Source organism: Myotis myotis, unplaced genomic scaffold (assembly GCF_014108235.1).
Source record: "Myotis myotis isolate mMyoMyo1 unplaced genomic scaffold, mMyoMyo1.p scaffold_m19_p_5, whole genome shotgun sequence".
Lineage (NCBI taxonomy): Eukaryota > Metazoa > Chordata > Mammalia > Chiroptera > Vespertilionidae > Myotis > Myotis myotis.
The window spans coordinates 105,715,134-105,737,142 of record NW_023416357.1 but is presented as its reverse complement, the minus strand read 5'-3'; the positions used below and the strand labels follow the sequence as shown (position 1 = coordinate 105,737,142).

The following is a 22,009-nucleotide window of genomic DNA, read 5'->3' as shown; positions in this document are numbered from 1 at the left end:
CCGCCAGTGCACAAATTTTTGTGCAAAGGGCTTCTAGTCTAATCTAATAAAAGACAAACATGCAAATTGACTGTACCTTCGCTATGCAACTATATGCAAATTAACCTAACCAAGATGGCGGCAGACAGCTACAGAGTTGGAGCGAGCAGGAGGCTTGGTTGCTCCAGTGATGGAGGAAGCCAAGCTTCCCGCCTGCCACGGCCGGCTCTGAGCTCCACTGAAGGCAACAAAGTTTCAATTATAGAAGGTAAATAAATCCCAGAATAAACAAAGAAAAAAAGGAGAGGCTGGGAGCTTCCATTGCCAGAGGGATTGGCTAGCCTGAAAATGGCCCTCAGCCCCTCACCCAGACTGACCAGGCACCCCAGTGGGGACCCCCCACCCTAAAGGGGGTGTGGCCAGCCTGAAAACAGCCATCAGCCCCTCAACCAGGCTGGCCAAACCTCCATGGGGGGAGGGTCCCCACTGGGGAGGGGGGCTTGACCAGCCTGCAAACAGCCATCATCCCCTCACCCAGGCTTGCCAGGCACCCCAGTGGGGACCCCCACCCTGAAGGGGGTGTGACCAGCTGCAAACAGCCAACATCCCCTCACCCAGACTGGCCAGGCACCCCAGTGGGGACCCCCCACCCTAAAGGGGGTGTGGCCAGCCTGAAAACACCCATCAGCCCCTCACCCAGGCTGGCCAGGCACCCCAGTGGGACCCCCACCCTGATCTGGGACACCCTTCAGGGCAAACCAGCCGGCCCCCACCCATGCACCAGGCCTCTATCCTATATAATAAAAGGGTAATATGCAAACTGACCCTAACAGCAGAATGACTGGGAATGATTGGTCACTATGACACTCACTGACCACCAGGGGGCAGACGCTCAATGCAGGAACTGCCCCCAGGTGGTCAGTGCGCTCCCACAAGAGGAGCTCTGCTCAGCCACAAGCAAGGCTGATGGCTGCCAGTACAGCAGTGGTGGTGGGAGCCTCTCCTACCTCCTCAGCAGCACTAAGGATGTCAGACTGCAGCTTAGGCCGGCTCCCCGCTGGCAAGTGGACATCCCCCGAGGGGTGTCAGGCTGCCAGAGGGATGTCTGATTGCCAGCTTAGGCCCAATCCCCTGGGAAGTGGGCCTAAGCCAGCAGGTGGTCATCCCCTGAGGGTTCCCAGACTGCGAGAGGGCACAGGCTGGGCTGAGGGACACCCAACCCTGAGTGCACAAATTTTTGTGCACTGGGCCTCTAATATATATATATATATATATATATATATATATGTATTTGTGTGTGTGTTTATTTAGATATTATCCTATATAATAAAAGCCTAATATGCTAAGTGTCCAGTTGTCCGGTCATCCGTTCAACCATCAAAGCATAATATGCTAATGATATTAATGATATGCTAAGGCTGCTCAACCTCTCGCTATGACATGCACTGACCACCAGAGGGCAGACAGTTGACCAGTTGACCAGTTGCTATGACGTGCACTGACCACCAGGAGGCAGACACTCCAACTGGTAGGTTAGCTTGACTGGTAGGTTAGCTTGCTGCTGGGGTCTGGCCAATCAGGATTGAGCAAGAAAGGCTGGACATGCCCTGGAACCCTCCCGCGGTCCCTCCCTGGCTGGCCAACCTCCCACGTCCCTCCTCGGCCCTGATCGTGCACTGGTGGTGTCCCTTGGCCTGGCCTGAGCCCTCTCGCTATCCGGGACCCCTTGGGGGATGTCAGAGAGCCGGTTTTGGCCCGATCCCACAGGCCAGGCCGAGGGACCCCACTGGTGCACGAATCCACGCACCAGGCCTCTAGTAATTATATAAACAGTGAGGGAGTATGATTAGTTGACTATAGGAACTGGATTATGGGATTGTGAAGACCAAGAGGTCCTATGATCTGCCATGTGCAAGCTGGAGACCCAGGAAAGCTGGTGGTATATTTCAGTCCAAGTCTAAAGAACTAAGAGCCAGGGGATCCAATGTTGTGAATCTCAATTCAAGTTCAAATGCCTGATAACTAGGGTTGCTTATAGTGTAAGCCACAGCCTCCTGCTCTTGGTCACTAGATGGCCCAAGTTCCAGTGACCAAAGTCAGGAGAAGATGATGTCCCAGATCAAGCAGAGAGCCAATTCGCCCTTCCTCCAGCGTTTTGTTCTATTCAGGCCCTCAATGGATTGGGTGATACGCACCCACACTGGTGAGGGGATCTTCTTTACTCAGTCTACAGACTCAAATACTCATCTCTTCCAGAAACACCCTCACAGATTCACCTAGAAGTACTGTTTTATCAGCTATATGGTAAGTGGACATATAAAATTAACCATCACAGCTGTCCATCTGTCTATCCATCTACTTATCATGGAATAACATCAGTCTAATTTCTAGCTTTTCCCTGTCCTCCAGAGTCATGGAGATGGAAAGACGTGTTGTCTTTTAAGGAATTTGGTTCAGCAATGAGTTTCTAAATCCTGGCTGCACACTTGAATCCCTTGGGGAGCTTTTAGGAAGTGCCAATGACCAGACACCATCACAGACCAGTTGAATCAGAATGTCCCATTATAGGTCCTAAGGAATTCTAATGGGCCCCAGAATTGTGGTCACTGGTGTGGTGACTCCAGGGTGTCAATCCATTTGCAGCAGAGTTGGCAGATGGAGAAATTGTTGGAGATAAGGCAGCAAGCCCCACAACCACAAACAAACCAGCAAATTCTACTTCTTTCTTCTCCAGAGAGGGGGTTGACTTTGAGAGAACAGGCTGAACCCTGCTCTGAAATACAGTCCCTGTCTTTTGTAAAAAATAAATAAATAAATAAATATATATATATATATATATATATATATATATATATAGTCTTTTTAGAGAGAGAAGAAGGAAGAGAGAGACAGAGAGAGAGAGAGAAACATTGATGTGAAAGCAAAAAATCCATCAGCTGCCTCCTGCATGTCTCCTTCCAGAGATCTAGCTCTCAATCTTTTGGTGCACAAAAAGATGCCCAACCAACTGAGTTCCTGTTCTTAATCTTGAAGTTTATCCCCGACCTGTGACATGACCTCCACCATGAACTCTAGAACTGACCTTCAGATCAACCTCCAGCCCCACCTCTTCCTCTCCTTTGCTTTTCCAGAGGCTGGAGATGCATGATCCGATATCACACATGCACTTCATGGTGGAGGTTTCGCCACTTCTAACTGCTTCTACTTGCCCTGCTTCTCTGGCCAGGGGCAGAAATAAGCCTCAGCACCTTCAGCAGTTCAGCCTCAACCTTTCCTACCTTCTCACCACCTAAACGTAGAGATGGAGGCCCAGCTACCACCAGTGTAGGCCCTACTTCACCTCCTTTGTCCTGCTTCTGGCCTTTTGGGGTATAGGGAATGAGTGTGTAGAAATGGGGATGTGCATATCCAGGGGGTCATTCATTTATTCATTGTTCATTTATTAAGCGCCTATTCTGCACCATGCTCTAGTATAGATAGATATAAAACCTAGTGAGTAAGACAAAATCCTGTCATTGTAGAGCTTAATTCCAGGTAGAGAGGAGCCAGAAATCATGTGAACCAGTAAGTCCATGATATAGTTACAGATCGTCACCAATGCCACAGAATGGGACAAAGAAGGGAAAGCAAAACAATGGGGTGGAGTGCCTTGGGGAAGGCATTTTTAGTAGAAAGATCAGGGAAACTCTTTCTGAGAGATGAATAAGTGGTATGTAGATGTCATACAAATCATAGCTGTGGTCCAGACCAGCATTACTGCTGATCATTCTGGAATACGCTGTATTTGCATGCTGACAGTAGCCATTGGCCCTTTGTAGCCACTGAGCACTTTAAGTGTGGCTACTGTCACTAAGGAACTGAATCTTTCATTTTATTTAATTTTAATTAATTTACATTTAAGTAGCTACATGTGGCTAGTGGCTTCCATGTTGGACCTTTAATGATGAGAAGAAGCCACCGGGGGAGATCTGGGGAGAGAGCATTTCAGAGTGAGGGATGGGCAAACACAAGAAGGGGAGGAACTGGAGTGTGGAGACCAGATGAAGAGAAGGCAGCATTGTGGGACTTTGAGGAAATGGGATTGCATGTAGAGGACAGATACTATAGAGCTGTGGTTCTCAACCTTCCTAATGCCACGACCCTTTAATACAGTTCCTCATGTTGTGGTGACCCCAAACCATAAAATTATTTTTGTTGCTACTTCATAACTGTAATTTTGCTACTGTTATGAATCGTAATGTAAATATCTGATATGCAGGATGTATTTAGGCGACCCCTGTGAAAGGGTCGTTTGACCCACAAAGGAGTCACGACCCACAGGTTGAGAACCACTGCTGTAGACCATGAAAAGGGAGTGCATTTAAGAACATACATAATGATAGATTACTGGAAGGATTCCGGCAAAAGAATAATGCAATGATGATAATGATAATAAAGTTTAGGTAGATTTATTAAGTGGGATTTATGTACATACTAGAGGCCTGGTGCATGAATTCATGCACATTGAAAGGAAATTAATTAGAAGAAATATTTTAATATTGCTATTTGCCCTTTCTCTATAATAGAAGTGTTAACCAATTCACCATCGACAATGACAGATGGAAACACATGGGGGTGATTGGTGCTAGTGAGAGCATTATTTATATAGATAAACTTGCTTAATTACACCTGCTTTCTGATTTAGCTAAACTTTTTCCAGTCCAGTGAAGCACCCCAACTTCTCTTTCAGGTAATTGTCAGCAACACAGCAGTAAATATCAACATGAAGCAGATTATTATTGTAGATAACGCAGGGAGAACAAAGGGTGAAATATTTAACTGCAGCAGTGTTTGACTATATTCTGCGCAGTGAGAAAACCTGAAGTCATTTTCAAGGTCCACCATTTCTTCTTTTCAGTTGGGTCAAGTTTCTAAGCTTTCTAAATCTCCGTTTTCTGACAAATGAAAAGAAAATAGGATTCCACCGAGTCTCCTATCTACCTACTCCAGGACTTCTGTGAGGATCAAACGAGATGAGGCACATGAAAATGCTTCACAGGCATTTGGTTAAAGTGTAAAATGTTTCCACCTGGCTATAAAGCAAGTTGTGTTCCTGGATTGAAGAAACTCCAAGGAGGCTAATCACTAGGGAGAGTAAGCTGGGTGTTGCTATGTGACATCATTACCCAGCACCCACAGCGACCGTTTCCAGGCTGGGCTGGGCTGTGGGCCACATTTTGCACCATGGGGTCTTGGCAGCATTGGCTGCAATTTGGTGGGGTGTTGCTCTGGGGTGGTGGCAAGGCTGTGTCCCACTTGGGGGAAGCCAAGTGTTGCTTTGTCGGCACCAGGTCCGTGGTGCCATTTCTTTGTAATGGTCAGTGCATGTCACAGCAGCTCCTGCATTGAGTGTCTGCCCCCTGATGGTCAGTGCACATCATAGCAACCGGTGAGATGGTTGGACACTTAGCATATTAGCCTTTTATATATATATATATATGTAGATAATTTAATCCTCGTTCCCCAATCTTCAATAATATCAATGAAATATTTTTGTTATCATTGAAATCTCCCTTTTCAGATGGGAAACTGAGGCACAGAGGTTCATTACCATCGGGGCTGCCCTGCCTCCCTCTCGGCTACAGCAAGCTGTGGAAAGCTCACTCTTGCTCAGTGCATAGTAACATGGGGGCCAAGACTCGGGGAGGCTGAAGATGGCAGGGCTGTGGCCCAGCAATGCCAGGGGAAGGATAGGAAGGAGAGGTTACACTTAAGGTGTATGTTAGAAATAGCAGCAGCAGACAGGGCTTCCTGGGATTGGATTGCTGAGGGTGAGTGAGGCCGAGAAGAAGCAGTGACGGCTCCCAGGTTTGGGCCAGGCAGCATGGGGGACAGTGGTGCACTTCCCTGTGGTCGATCGGGAAGACTAGGAGTGGGCAGGACCCGGGCTGTAGGGAGGGGTGGGTGCTGCAGTGTGGGGTTGGGTATAATTCTGTGCCTCAATTTGGGCACAGTTTCCTCTTACCTTCCTTTATTCTTCTTTGCCGTCTTTCCTTTACGTCTTCCATCATTCCGCAAATATTTATTGAGACCTACTTGATGCTAGGCCCTGTGTGAGGGGCTGGGGTACAGCAGGTTACGAAGGTGCCAATCTCTTCCCTCCTTGGAGTTGACGTTCTTTAGGAGGACAGACAGACTATGCATGAGAAAATGAGCACAGAAGCAGGCCAACTGCAGGTAACGATGCGCCCTCTGAAGTGAACGAAAGGAGGACGGAGACGGATTTCAGATGCTGCCTGGGCGAGGGGATCGTGCTCTGAGAGGGTGATGTTTGAGTCAAGAACTGAATAATGAGAAAGCCAATTATGAAAAGAGCAGAAAGGAGAGAGGAGGAGAGAGAGAGAGAGAGAGGACTCTGCAGGGGATCGGTGGGCATGAATATCTGACACCCCAAGAACCTTCCATTTTCGCATCACAGTGTGTGTCCGTGTCTGTGTCTGTCTCTCTGGCGTGTGAGGAGCCTCTTCCATCATCAGTCATTTCTTCCTCTGTTGCAGGAGCAGATTGATTGGTTTGAAAATCTGTTTAGTATTTCATGAGCCCAAGCTGTGAGAGTCAGGGCTAAATACAGACACGGTAGGACCCAGTAATTAATTGATGAGTGTGGTTACAGCATGGAAGCTGGAGATCGAGGTTTGGGGAGGCAGCTTTTCAAAGGAACTGTCTCAGGGACAACATGGAGGGCTCTGGCCTGGGTGTTTGTAGAAGCCGCTGTCCTGACATTCTCACCAAACACAGGGAAGGGGCAGCTGGGCCGAATTCCCTCAGCATAGACTGCCGGTTTCCCCAACACAGCGTCACTGCTGCCACACCTGGGAGCCAGGGGCCGCAGTGCGACCCCACCTGTGCTCACAGCTGGCACAGCTCACACCTGTGTTCATCGGATGGATGCTTCCATCTGGACTGACTTATTTCACAAGTTTCCATGGCGAAGCATGAATTGACCCAAGCAACCCTTTGGCCAGTAAAATGGCATGTGCTTTGTGTGCGCTGGCCAGGCTCCTCGGATCACCAGGGAGAAGCTTTACAAATTACTTACAAAACCGAAGTTTGTTTGAAGGATGCACTGGGGTCAAAGTTCAACGAGCTCACGAGCACAGGTCCTGAGACGGTGCGCTCTGTGAGAGCGCGGTGGGCAGAAGGCTGCATGTCCAATATCAGCACGCATGCCGAGCAGTTCATTCCTCCCGGCACCGCACTCTCAGTCTGTCCGGGCTGCTGTCACGGAAACACCACTGACTGATGGCTTAAACAACAAATACTTATTTCTCACATTTCTGGAGGCTGCAAGTCCAAGACCAGCTGCTCACTGACTCGGTGTCTGGTGAGGACTCCCTGGTTCATAGAGGGTGCCTTTTCTTCTTCTCCCCGTGTCCTCACATGGCTGCCGAGGGAGGGAGCTTTCTGGGGTTTCTTTTATAAGGTCACTGATCCTATTCATGAGACTCCACCCTGGTGACCTCATCCCTTCCCTCAGACCCCACTTCCCAGTACTGGGATTGGGACCTACCAGGAATGTTGGAGGGACACAAGCATTCAGTGCGTAGCAGAACCATAAGCACCAGCCTTTTAACCTTCATAAACCATCTCGAGATGGGTCTGGCTTGGGATTCCCTGCTGTTTACAAGAGGGAAATGAACCTCAGGTTTCCCAAAGTCATTGAGAAAGGCAGAGCCAGGTCCCAGGGGCAGACAGCACGTGTATCCTCTGCAGCAGCTGGAGGACGTTCGCCCAAGTGGGCAGAACCCCAGGCCCAGGAGGCATGACCATGGACGGCCAACACGCGACGCTCTGGACAAGCAATGGTGAAGGGCCTCCATGAAGAGCACGTGCTGGAGTCTTGAGAACTCAAGAAGCAGGTGGCACAAAGCAAAGGGGGTTCAAGCAAAGGCAAGACCTGAGTGAAAAGCTGATCTATCAGCAGCCGCCTTCATCACTCTGAGGTCAGGGCTGAAGTGGCCCCACAGTTAGAGGCAGGAGGCCTAGACACCCCTGGGGGGACAGAGGCTGACTCAGCAGAGAAGCAGGGCGGGGCCAGCAGCTGGGTGCAAGTGAGAGGGAGGGGGATGCAAGTGAGAGGGAGGGGGATGCAAGTGAGAGGGAGGGGGATGCAAGTGAGAGGGAGGGGAAGGCAAGTGAGAGGGAGGGGGATGCAAGTGAGAGGGAGGGGGATGCAAGTGAGAGGGAGGGGGATGCAAGTGAGAGGGAGGGGGATGCAGGTGAGAGGAAGGCAAGGAGGCTGGCAGCATCCCCAAGACAGAGAGGAGCTGCTGCACTGCACAGCGGGGAGTGAGAGGTGAGGTGGGGAGCCCTGGAGTGCAGCCTTCCGAGGGGAGCCCTCCTGTCCTGCTGTTAAGCTGTGAGCATGAGGTGCCCGTGCGGGCATGCTGACACCTCTGTAATCTTCATTAAATTGTGGCACCTGTCCCTTGAAATGCTGAACCCAAGGAAAGAAAATACAATAAAACCACTAATGGAAGTTGGTGTGAGGGTCTCCAGGGGTCAGTCTTTGAGTGAGTATGAATGTGTTTCAGAGAAATGCCCTCTGGGTGGACTCGCCTCTGGTCACGCCTGGGGAAGGGTGTTCTGAAATTGCCTTCATCCTAAGTCAGTAAGTGTCTTGTCTTAGAACCTCTGGGGTGCAATGGCCCAATCAAAAAAGAGGATGTATGAGGGGGCATTGGGGTGAGGGCATGGATGGGAGCTGATGTTGAGGGTAGGCAATGGCTTAGATTTTCGAACCCTGCTTCCCAGCCTCTGGGCTTGAGCATTATTGCAAGGGACGGCCACGTCCCTGTAGATGCCAAGCATTGTACAAACTGAATCAATAAAAACTCATATAAACACACACAGGGCGACCTTTCAGAAACATGGCTTCAGTGCCAATGACTCAATCACAAGTTCATTGTAAAGGATCGTGGAATTCACGGCTGCTTTCTACCCATAGGTGCTTCCTAAATCAAAACATACAGGTGGTGATGGCACTGGGAGAAGTCAGTCTACAGGGAAATAGAAGCAATGCCTGGGACTTGAGCAGTTGGAGTCATGAGCCCCATAGAGTGGCCAAGATCTGCCCAGCAACAATGCGTCCCAAATGTTCAGGCACCTTGGGGTGGCAAGGAGAAGGAGATTTCTAGTAATCCATGCAATGTATGCCCAGCTCGAGCTGTTTGGTGTTCTGAGAGTTGGGCACCCATCACTTAACAGAGGGACGCATGCATTAGGCCACCAGGAAGAGTCATTTAGATTCAGAATTTGAACAGAGCTGTCTCCTTCACGCATTTATCATACAGGTGTGCTTGCACCCACGGTGGGCACCAGCAGTACTGAGATGGGACATTTACCAGTACCTGCTCTGTGCGAGGAAGTCTGGTATCTTTCCTTGGGAATGAGTAAATGTTATCCTCATTCGATGGGTGAGGGAAATGAGTTGTTCAAAGCAAGTATGGCTCAGAGATGGGACCCTGAGGTCTCATGCCCTTGCTCCAACCCCCATGCTCTTGGGTTACAGTTCATCAGGAGAGCTCAGAATGTATTGCTAATTTATGCACCATTTGTTCTACTGGATAACGCATTAGGGAAAATGTGAGGTGTCCGAGTACCTCTAATGTGAGCAATGCAGAGGCAGCTGACCCTTCGCAGAGAATGGGCACTTACAGCTAACACGGGTGATTGCTCTCTCCCCGGGCATTCATGACGGTCCATTTGCTTCCACTGAGGGGGCCCTGGAGAGAGATCTCACAAATTGAATGCTGCTGCTTGATCTGGAGGAATTTCTGGGGATTCCAGCAGGGGTTTCTGTAACCCCCAGGGGAAGTCAGTGACAGCCCGCATTGACAACATGCAGAATGAGCCTCATTTTAAGGTGCAGCTCTGCCACCTACCACAGAGTGACCTTGGGCCAGCCGTGTCACCTTGCGGAGCCTCGGGGTTTAGTTCAACATTGCCAAGCAGTGACTAAGAGCTTGGGCTATGCCGCAACACAGGCCCGGGACTATATTTCAACTCCACTTCTTGTGCCTTTGGGAAAACTAATCCATTTCAGTTTCCTGATGTCCAAAGCTGGGGTGTAGTAGTACCTTCTTAAGACAGTTGTTTGAAAGTTACAGCAGTACATCGAGAACCTACAGAACGTGAGGCACCCTTTCCACTGCTAATTCACTGAGACCTTCATCCAGTCCCGTGTGATGGGATTACGAGATAATGAGTGCTTTCCAGGTGATGAAACAGACACACATGACTTGGGTTCAGTAATTGCCCAAGGTCCCACAGCTAATAAGTGGGTCTGATTCAGTAAGTCCAGAGGCGATGTTCTTATCACGAGGCTGTAGAGTCCAAGATGCTTAGAGACCTGGGTCTGCAGCCAAGATTTGAAATCTCAACCGCAGAAGACAGCATAGAGTGCTCAGTGCACGGTGTGTGACAGCTAGTGCATGACTACCATTAGCATCGTTCCCCTGTGAGGCCCCAGACGCGGACCTGCACTCAGACTGGGCTGGGACTCAGCAGAGCGCCACCAGCAGCAGAGCACGGGGGGGGGGGGGGGGGGGGGGGGCGGGGGGCGGCGAGCGACATGGAGAGTGTCTCATAAACATTTGGGGCAGTGAGAGCAGCTGCATGGTCGCGGGGAGAGATTTTCGCTTCAGGACTGTGTGTTGACGCTGGTGTCACGGCTGCACTGAGCACCCCAGATACTGTGAACGAGCTGTTCCAAGCCCAGAAGCAGTGTTTTCTCACCATATGCTCCACACGGAGTGCGTGGTCTTGCAGACAGGGATGGCGTGCAACTCAGAAGCCTGAGCGCCCAGGCAGGGAAAACCAGCTCAGAGGAGCCATGCCTCCCCAGCTGCCCCAGGTCTCCTGACTCCCAGGGGTCATTTCATGTGTGTGTCATCCGTGTAGTCATCCAACAACCATAGGTGGTGATGGGGCAGCTACTACACGGGAGGTACTGTGTCAGGCACTGGGGATACAAAGGTGATTGAAGCATTGCCTGCACTCTAGGGGCTGGGACCCGCCATGCCGGGCCTCGGGACAGGGCGTTGTTCTAAGCTCTGTAAAAGAGAGATATCAAGGACTTTGGGAACAGAAAGGAGTTAGTGAAAATCTTTGTAATGGAATTGAAAAAAAATTTTTTTGCACACCCAGCACCTAAACTCCTTTCCTATTCAAGCGAACTCCCCAAATAGGTGAAGGTAGGTCCCTCCTCTGCTGGCAGGTGGACTGCACACCTGACACAAATGTCCACCTCCGGAATGGGTGTCAGGCTCTTGGATTAAGGTGATCACTCAACACCTGCACCTGGGTGTGCAGCAGATCCCTCAGATGACTAAGCAAGACCTGGAACCTTCCCCCGAAACCGGCCTCTTTCCCCGTGTTCTCTAACCCCTTGGCTCGGACCAACCATCTTGGAGTCGCTATGATGCCTTTCTGTCTTGCACACACATCACAGCCATCATAAAGGCCTGTCGTCCCTACTTTTAGAATGCACCCGACTCTAAACACATCTTACCACTCAGCACTCTGCACCGGAGTTGGCGCCACCACCATCTCCAACCCGCTGTCCTGAAATGCCCTCCTAGCAGGTCGCCTTCGTCTGTTCTTGCCACACTCCTGTCTGTCCTCAGCAAAGCAGTTACAGAGCATCTCTTCAAATGGAAATCATATCACAGTCTCCTGCTCAGTGTTCCTCAGTGGCTTCTCACGACACAGAGTAAGCGCCAGCATCTCCCCGGGGTCAAGGAGGCCCTCCACGATCAGTGTCCTGCCCATGCCAGGAACGTGTTTTCTCACTTCCTTACTTTTCCTCATTCGCTCTTGCTGTGACTGGTCTTCTTTCTGTTTCTCGGGCACGCCAGGATGTGAGAACACCGGCATGTCAAAACATCAGATCTAGTCAAGAAGGACTTCCTTAAAACCAGGAGAGAAAAGGAGAATTGGGGGTGAGAAGTCCTGAGCAGGTAGCTGGAGATAAGGTCCAAAGGTGATTTGGGAAGAAGTTGGTCTGTCAGAGTAGGGTAGCGGCTCCTCTACTTTTCCAGGAAGAGGGAGACTAGGAGAGGTACAGAAATAGTTGCCAGATCGAGGGCCTGGGTGAGAATTCATTCAGTGGGTATTTATTGAGCACCTGCTGCTTGCCAGGAGCTGGTGTTAGCACTGGTACTGAATTACTTCTGCTTGGCCAGTGAGCTGAGAAACCAACATGCACACTTGGGGAGACCTTGAAAACCATCTTTAGGGTCTGAGTCTGTTTCCTTCTCTGTAGAACTGGGATAGTAACGCTATCTGCTCTGTTGACTAAAATAGTTATTCATGTGATACTATAAAGACCTCTCGGTTTATCAGATGTGGAAGTTAGACTGGTAGCTCTGTGGAGGAATGGGCTCTGTTTTGTTGACTGGTATATTGCCGATTATGGAAGTGAGCATTTATGGAATGAATGAATGATTGTAACTGAGTCGAAATCACTTTTGGAATGGAGAACTGCTACTTCACAGATTTCGAGCAGCTTCTGGATATCTTCTTACTGGGGAAAAATCCCCGTCAACTCATGCCACAATAGTTATATCTTGGCCCAATGAGATGACCTTGTCATGTTTGCCCCAAATGCATAACTCTCTTAAATCACATGGTTTAATTCATCTGTAACGTGATGATCAAAGCCGTTTAGGTTCCTCGGCTCCCCTCTACCTTCTCCAGCACCTCCTCTCATTCCCTCTGTGCAGAGCGCTGAGCGAGGCACACCTGTCCTCTCCTCCACGCACTGGCTTATAGGCTGGGTACCATTTCATCCCAGATGCTGCAGATCAAAGACTTGAGATCCACAAAGATCTTGACAGACCACAGACAGCACTCAGCCAAAGTGAAGGACATGAGAAGGAAGGGGGCGTAATGTGAAGACAAACACTGAGGTCTAGAAGTGACCGCGGAGGACAGATGAAAAGAGAAACCTAGCAGCTGCACTTGCATGACAGAAAAGTGCGACAGAGTCAAAAGGCAAAAACACAGCTGGACTAAATTCTGCGAAGGGCCGTGTAAGAATCTACCTTCAGGTGTTTACTGACTCAACATGTATTTGATATTTTCATAATAGGACATGAGTTTCATGCTAAGAGAGTATATCTCTCCAACTGAAATAGAAATGGGAAGTCGGGCCATTCCCTAATGCTGGCTGAGCTCCTAGTAGAAGCTCCTCGCTGGCCACAGCCCTCTGGTCAGGCAGTGGGTCTGGTGGCATTGGCTTGAGTCAGAATATCCTTTTTGCCTAGATGGGTTCGTTAGTTCTTATGCTGTTCAACTTTTTCATTGGGTGAAATGTATTTTTTTTCCTTGTTCTTCTCTAAGAATTGCTGTGCCAATGACCTTGTGCACCTGGCTTAGGTTTTTAAAATTCTGGCATTACTGGGCACTATTCTAAGTGATTTGCCTGTGTTATCCCATTAATCTTCATTACAATTCTATGAAGGAGGGACTCCTATTAACCCTGATTTTTAGATGAGAAAATCGAGACTGAAAGTGGGTTACGCAACTTCATCGAGATGACGTGGGTAGTCAGAACTCTTAAATTATGCACATACAACTCCCAAAGGCTGTGCTCCTTAGCCCTGTCCCTTCAAATGAGACAATTAAGTCTAGTGCAAGCCAGACAGACACATAAACATGAAGACGTTCAGAACACTTTGAAGAATACGTTGTTCCAAGATAAGCATGATTATGGCCAAGGCTATTGCTTTGATCAGAAAACTCCGTGCTGCCCAACCATTATGCCTAACTACACCAGCTCTGTGAATTTCTCTACCAGGCCATTCCTCTTGCTCAATAACGGTGCCTGCTGATGAAGCTCAAAACCCAGTAGCAATTAATTATTGACAGAGCTTGTGAATTAGAGATAAAAGAAAAGTCATTCTTTCTCTACACCCGCGATAGTAAATAAATTTAATTATGGTAGGGGAAGCTAAGGGATCTTCATCTGTATTAAGGTTTATTAGCTGAGACATTTAAAAGCATGTCATTATAACAAAGAGGTCTTGTGTAATCCTGAATGTACCACTTGGGTGCAGACTTGGAAGTGAATAGACTTAATGGAGTACGTGGTGGCAGATGGCCTGCTGTACTGACAGGTATTGAACAGGTTTATTGTCAGTTAACTTTGGTCTACAGATGCCTATAGCAAATTGGGGTATAATAGGGTCCTGCACCTCCCCTTTTCACTGGTTAGCTTGCTACATTGGGGCTGGGGGACAAATAGCATCCAAGTCCTTTAGTATCTTAAAGCTGTCAATGAGGCGAGGCCATCCTGAAGGTGAACATGGATGGAGCGGTGAATTTAGGATAGAAGCAACCTTGGGAAGGACAGCAAGAGCATGGCCCTGGTGTGGGGTCAGTCAGTGGCCCACTGGCAACTCTGGAACAAAGAAAGAAGGAATCCCATTCATAGAACCAAACTATGCTGGATGCTTTCATGCTCTATGCCCCTTTATTCTCAGGTGAACTCGCGGTAAGTTTTAGGAAAAGATTCAATTTGTGATTCAACTTGTTGAGGTCACAAAGTCTGTCCATTCTCCTTCTCTGAGCTCCAGTTTCCTTCTTTGCACAGTGAGGCCTTTGATGAGGTCAGGAGACAGCAGACTTTTTAAAGGGCCCCAGAGTAAACATGTTTGGGTTTGTGTGTCACGTGGTCTCGTCGCAACTGCTGAAGCCTGCTGTGTGCCACATCAGCCAGGGACAGCACGTAAAGGAAAGAGCGTGGCTGTGTTCCAACGCAAGTTTATTTATGAGCATTGAAATGTGAATTTCATGTAATATTCATGCATCACAAAATGTTATTATTATTATTATTCTGGTTTTTCCCCGACCATTTAAAGATTTGAAAATCATTCTTAGCTGCAGGCATTACAAAAACAGAAGGCTGGCAGTAGTTTGCCAACCCCTGGACTAGATAATCTTTGAGGTTTTGTTGAGCGCAAACATTTTCTGAAAGCTGCTACAACAATAATAATAACTTTGATGTATTAAGCTCCTACATGTGCCGGAGTCTATGCTAAATGCTCTACAGACATTATCTCCCTTAATCCTCATACTGCAGTGGGAAGTAGGTGCCATTATTATCTCCATTTCTGAGATTATAAAACTAATACATAGAGAAATTAACAGTATATTTAGCTTAAATATAACTGGTAAGAAATAGAGCAGCAGTTTAAGCCCAGGTGTACAAGGCTCCCAGCCATGAACCCATGAGCCTTAGGCTGCCTTTTCTGAGGTTTCTACAATCAGAGCTCTAGAGGGGAGGATAGTTAAAAAGAACTGCAAGTGTTTATCCACGAATTTTATGTGGTAGCTCCCCATGAGCTATTTACATCACACGTTTTGTGCAAAATTAAGATATTTCTGGATAGGCATGACCACTCTTTCTACTTTTCTCCCTCTTCCAGGAATGTGATGCCTAAGACCGTGGACGGGCAGATAACCATGGAGAAGACGCCGAGTTACTTTGTGACAAATGAGGCCCCCAAGCGCATCCACTCCATGGCCAAGGACATCAAGCTGATCGTGGTGGTGAGAAACCCTGTGACCAGGGCCATCTCTGACTACACCCAGACCCTGTCCAAGAAGCCCGAGATCCCCACCTTCGAGGTGTTGGCCTTCAAAAACCGGACCCTGGGGCTGATCGATGCCTCCTGGAGTGCCATTCGCATAGGGCTGTACGCCCTGCACCTGGAGAACTGGCTGCAGTTCTTCCCCCTCTCCCAGATCCTCTTCGTCAGCGGGGAGCGGCTCATCGTGGACCCCGCCGGGGAAATGGCCAAAGTACAGGATTTTCTAGGCCTCACGCGTGTTGTGACTGAGAAGCATTTCTATTTCAATAAGACCAAGGGGTTCCCTTGCCTCAAGAAGCCAGAAGACAGCGGCGCCCCCAGGTGCTTAGGCAAGAGCAAAGGTCGGACTCATCCTCGTATTGACCCGGATGTGATCCACAGACTGCGGAAATTCTACAAGCCCTTCAACGTGATGTTTTACCAAATGACTGGTCAAGATTTCCAGTGGGAGCAGGAAGAGGTTGACAAATAAGGCTAGAGATGTGAGGGAAGGCTAGGGAGCAGCTGAGGAGACCCCTTACCTGAGTCCCGAATCCCCAGGGTCACAGCCTCAGCCTTGCTGGAGTGTCACCTAGGTCTCCCCCATCTTCCAGCTGGGATTGCTTCCCTACAGAGCAGCCAGGCCTGCCTGGGCAGCAGCATCTGGTTGACCAGATGGCCACCAGGATCTACTGCTAGTTCTTGTCTCCTATGGGTGAATAGAGTCTGAAGACAGGATTGACTAGCTGTCTAGGTCAGAGACAGTGCCATGAATATTTGTTTAAGTGAAACAAAGAAAGGCAGGTCTATTTTGGGGGGCTCTCACTTTGCTTTGGGAAGCCTGAGTTCTAGCCCTGTGTCTGGCCCAGGCCTTGCTGTATGAACCCTGCTCTGGCATCTCTCTGAAATGCTGATTGTGGCTGAGTGCTCCAGGACTCCTAGGGGAGGGGCCTCAGCCAAGGTGTCTCTGGCCTTCCTGAAAGATCTCATTCCACAACCTGTGACTTCCTCCCTCCACACCTTATAAAGGGAGGGGCATGCACATTCCTCACCCCAAAACGCTGACTCCCCTGGAAACCTTCCTTCTAAGAGCCCTCCAAGGCGGGCTGGGTCTCTCTCTTCATGAGCACCCAGGGCGCTGGAGCTCAGCTCCTGTCCTCATGTTAGATTCAGCCCCTGGACTGCTCTTCCAGCAGCGAAGCTCAGAGCCCTGAGCTTGGTAGAGGTGAATGCCATCTCTGGGAGCGAAAAAGACAGCCAGTCCTCTGGGGGGAGGTCTCCACACCTACAGACCCTCTCCCCAAGCACCCTGGTTCTGAAACATGCTTTTGGGGTGGGCTCTGTCCCTCAGGGTCCCCAGAAGGGCAAGGACCAGAAAGTTGGCATGTCTTATGTTCTGCATAACCCTTAGCCACACAGTGAACAGGGTACCAGTCACCATCGTCTATTTGCCTCACCATCTGCCCTCATGGTCATCTCCTGCTTCATCTGCTCTGTTCACAGACAGCACATTTTGGGGAGTGACAAGAGGGCTGACTCCACTTGCCACATCGGTTTATGGGGTGGGGGGAGCAAGGGCTGTCTGGGACACCCCCCTTCGAGGGCTACTGATTAAAGTATCCCTTCCCATTAGTCATGTTTGATTAAAACGCAGCATTTGACATAAAGCCTTGTTCACAGGTCTCCCAGTCCAGGAACTGTTCTAGTAAAATTGGAAATGTGTGCGTGGGGGGGCTAACTCTGTTCAGCTGTTACTAAACTGTCATTTCTCCGGCTAAATGAAAACTGTGTTGTTATAAAGCTTAATGCAACCTAATCAATGGGTTTTGATGGCGTGTTTCTGTTGGTCACCTCCAACCCCACCCCTACTCTCGAATTCTGGGGGTTTCCCTTCTCTGGAATGACCAGAAGGACCCGGATTAGATCTCCCCGGGGTTCTGTCCTGTAAGAAGCACGATTTTCTCATTCTCATCTGGTCCTGGTGAGGAATGGACTAGTGTGCTCGATTGAGGAACAACCTTACAAATCACTGTTTTTCCAGATAAGAGAGTGGTTATTGAGCTGAAGGCACCATATTATGCCTTTACTACCAAAATAAAAGAATACCTAGCCCTAGCTAGTTGGCTCAGTTGGTTGGAGCATTGTCCATACACCAAAATATTGCAGGTTCGATTCCCAATCAGGGTACATACCCAGTTTGTGGGTTTAATCCCCAGTCAGGGTGTGTACAGGAGGCAACCAAACAATGTTTCTCTCTCACATATTTCTCTCTCTCTCTCTCTCTTCCCCCCTCCCCCCTTCCACTCTCTCTAAAAAACAACAACAATAATTAAAACATCCCTGGGTGAGCATTAAAAAATAGATGGACAGATAGATAGAAACACAACTATTTCAAGAAAGAAAATGCATAAATGCATGCTTGCTCAGAAGAGTGTATGGTCAGCTGCTGATTTGGGGCCTGTTTTATAGGAAGAGCAAGGACCAATTCCAGTTACACATCAGAGCCAGCTGTGGGGTTTTTTAAGCTACAGCTTCCTGAGTCCCATTTCACATTTCTTGAGTCAGAATCTCCAGGTGGGGCCCAAGCATCTGTCCTTTCAAATATATTCTTACAGTCCTGGCCAGTGTGGCTCAGTTCACTGGCACATCCTCCCATACAGGAAAGGGTCAAGGGCTTGGTTCCTGGTCAGGGCACAAACCTAGATTGCAGGTTTGAGCTCCTGGTTGGGGCATGTATAAGAAGCAACCAATCAATGTTTGTCTTACACATCAATGTTTCTCTCTCTCCCTTCCTCTTTCTCTAAAAACATATAAATAAACATGTCCTTGGGTGATGATTAAAAATTATATATATATATATATATATATATATATATATATATATATATATATACTAGAGGCCCGGTGCACAAAAATTTGTGCACTTGGGGGGGAAGGGGGGGGTCCCTCAGCCCGGCCTGTGCCCTCTCCCAGTCTGGGACCCCTCAGGAGATAACGCCCTGCTGGCTTAGTCCTGCTCCCGGGTGGCAGAGGGCAGGCCCAATCTCTAGGTGCAGCCCCTGGTCGGGCTCAGAGCAGGGCCGATTGGGGAGTTGGGGCACCGCCCCCTGTCACACTCAAGGCAGGGTCGATGGGGAGATTGCAGCACCACCCCCGTCACGCACAGAGCAGGGCCCATCAGGGGGTTGGGGAGCTCCCCCCTGTCACTCACAGAGTAGGGCTGATAGGGGAGTTGGGGCACCGCCCCCTGTCACACACAGAGCAGGGCGGATCAGGGGGTTGGGGGGCAGCCACTGTCACACTCAGGGCAGGGCCAATGGGGAGGTTATGGTTCTACCCTGTCACACACAGAGCAGGGCCCGTCGGGGGGGGGGGGGGGTGTTTGGGGCACCGCACCCTGTCACACACAGAGCAGGGCCAATCGGGGTTGGGGCGCCGCAGCCTGTCACACACAGAGCTGCAGGGTGATCATGGGGTTGGGGAGCTCCCCCCATCAGGCACAGAGCAGGGCTGATCAGGGGGTTGGGGCACCTTCCCCTGTCACGAACAGAGCAGGGTGGATAGGGAGGTTGTGGTCCCACCCCCTGTCACACACAGAGCTGCTGGGCGATCAGGGGATTTGGGCGCTGCCCCCTGTTGCGCTGATCCCAGTGCTGGGAGGCATATTACCCTTTTACTATATAGGATAGAGGCCTGGTGCATGGGTGGGGCTGGCTGGTTTGCCCTGAAGGGTGTCCTGGATCAGGGTGGAGGTCCCCACTGGGGTGCCTGGCCAGCCTAGGTGAGGGGATGATGGCTGTTTGCAGCTGGTCATACACCGTTCAGGGTGGGGGTCCCCACTGGGGTGCCTGGCCAGTCTGGGTGAGGGGCTGAGGGCTGTTTTCAGGCTGGTGGGTGACGGAAGCTCCCAACCGCTCCTTTTTATCTTTTTCTTTTTTTTATTCTGGGACAGCTTTAGCTCTGAGGCTCCAGCTCTTAGGCCTCCGCTGCTGAAAACAGGTATCTGGTTTGTTTGGGTTCTATAATCGAAACAATGTATAACTCCAGCTCTGAGATCCAAGCTCGCTGAAAGCAGGTTTCTGGGGTTTTGTTTGGCTTCTATATTTGTTACAATGTTTCAAACTGCAGGCTCAGAGGCTGGCAAGGCAGGCGGGGAACATTGGTTTCCTCTGTCACTGAAGCAAGCAAGCCTCATGTTAGTTTCAAGCTGCCTGGCTGCCCGCCGCCATCTTGGCTGGCAGTTAATTTGCATATCTCCCTGATTTAGCCAATGGGGAGGGTAGCGGTCGTACGCTAATTACCATGTTTATCTTTTATTAGATAGGATATTATGGAAGCTAGAATTGAGAACAAAGGAGGGAAGTCTTAGGTATGTATGTCTTTGCCCTCTGTGCTCCTTCCCACCCTCCCTGTACGCTTTTGTGAGGGTACTTCCAAGAGAAGTGGTCCCCAAGGGCTTACTTTGGGGAATATGGTCCCTTCTCGGGGGAAGTCTAATGAGGACCAGGTAAGGAATGAATGTATGACTTAGAAGGTCAAAGGAGCACCTGCTTGTAGGGAAGCTTTACTGTGACTTTCTATCAGCTAAGAGTGACCATTTCTCTAACCTCCCCCATCTCTTCTGTCCTGACTCAGCCCCTCTATCACACCTCCTCTTCACTTCCAGTCAACCTGGCTGTCTGCGTGGCCCCCTGAACTCAGAATGTCCAGACCTTCTGTGCTGCTTAAAAATGAACCAAGTTCCATGTCCTCACATACATGACAAGCTAATCCATTGTTAGACTGGCTAGTTGATGGTTACAGTCATTCTCACCTGGGAGATAACAGAAGGGAACCTCTTAGAGCCTTTACACCCTCTGGCATTGAACAGGAGGCTAATATTCTCTGGAGAAACAGGGCGGAGGCCCAAGCCTCACAGCTAGGGTCATTGATGACATGGTTGGAAGCTGTGGTTCTTGAAAGAAGTGCGAACTTGAGATGTTTCAGTTCCATTTCTGCAGTGTCTGCCCCAGCTCCATCCCCAGACACTGGGAGTGAGCCACACAGCCACCCCTTTCCGCAGTGGGGAAACTTGACAAAGGAATTACTTCCTATCCAGAAAAGCTAAGTCAACCTGCTCAGATGGAGGCAGGTTAATAACACTTCCACCCTATTTAAACGCGAGCAATGCGACTCGAGGGAGATTGAATTTTGTATTTGATTTCAATTAGCAAAGCATAAATTATATTTAATTTTCTATTGCCCTCCCTTCCCTAGAATGATAACTCAGAGCTCGGGAAAGCCGGCTGCTGAGACGAGAAAAGGAGAGCCATGCTTCCGGTGGTGCTGCCTCCTTTGCCCCACACTCCTCTCCTTCGCCCTGTCCTTCTGTACCTGAAAGGTATGGAAGCCTTGGCCTTGGCACTAGCCCTACCAGCTCTAAACACAGAACAATGACAACAGAACCATTCAGCAGCCCCTTTTACCTTTGGACTTGAGAGCTAGGCGTGGCCATTCCCTAGAACTCTGAGCAGCCTTTGGGAGCCTCGCAGATTGAATTTCAGGTTGAGGAGCATGGTCTGCCCCATTCCATGGCACTAGGGCAGTGGTCGGCAAACTCATTAGTCAACAGAACCAAATATCAACAGTACAACGATTGAAATTTCTTTTGAGAGCCAAAATTTTTAAACTTAAACTATATAGGTAGGTACATTGTTATTAACTTAATTAGGGTACTCCTAAGGCTTAGGAAGAGCCACACTCAAGGGGCCAAAGAGCTGCATGTGGCTCGCGAGCTGCAGTTTGCCGACCACGGTACTAGGGCTCCTGATCTGAGCCGCACTTCTTTAAGACCTCAGCTCCTCAGCTCTTCCAGTTGTGTGTCTTTTCTGCTCCTCCCATTTGCCCACCTGCAACCTCCTTATTCCCCAAAGAAGGCGTCTGCCTTGCGGCAGTCAGAAGAACGGTAGCTGGTTTGAGCCTGGCCTTATCTATGTCATGGACCAGCAGCATTTTCGCCCTGAACCTTAGTTTCCATATCTCTAACATGGGCTTATTTAGTCCCTACTGGCCAATCACCAGAGTTGCTGTGATGACCAAAATGATGGGAAAGTATTTTTAAAACTGAAGCGCTTCATTGACACAGTGGAGCATAATACTGACGATGGTCATGAAGAAGACGAAGGAGGAGGAGAAGGGAGGTGGATCCTCATACTTCTTCCAGAACAACATGCCTCTGTAGCATTTCAAGGGTATACCTTTACTCAGACTGGACAATATGATGATGTTAAGAGAAAATGATTTTGCTCAAATGATTTTACCCAAAGCTAAGGTCAGAAAACAGCTCTCTATGAACAGCACAGAGCTGGCTGGATTTCAGGCATTCAAATACAATACCTTTTCCCCCACCGGGTCCGGGCGCCTCTCCACACGCCCCC

At 49.3% G+C, this 22,009-nt stretch overlaps 1 protein-coding gene across 1 annotated transcript in view; it reads left to right on the top strand.

Annotated features, from left to right (window-relative positions):
* HS3ST4 (heparan sulfate-glucosamine 3-sulfotransferase 4) overlaps positions 1–17,399 on the top strand; it is a 349,778-nt gene extending 332,379 nt beyond the window's left edge. The window contains exon 2 of the mRNA XM_036307775.1: positions 15,450–17,399. Within this exon, the coding sequence (XP_036163668.1) occupies positions 15,450–16,086 (637 nt within the window). The 3' untranslated portion in view covers positions 16,087–17,399. The remainder of the gene's footprint in view (positions 1–15,449) is intronic.
* Positions 17,400–22,009: the final 4,610 nt, after the last annotated feature.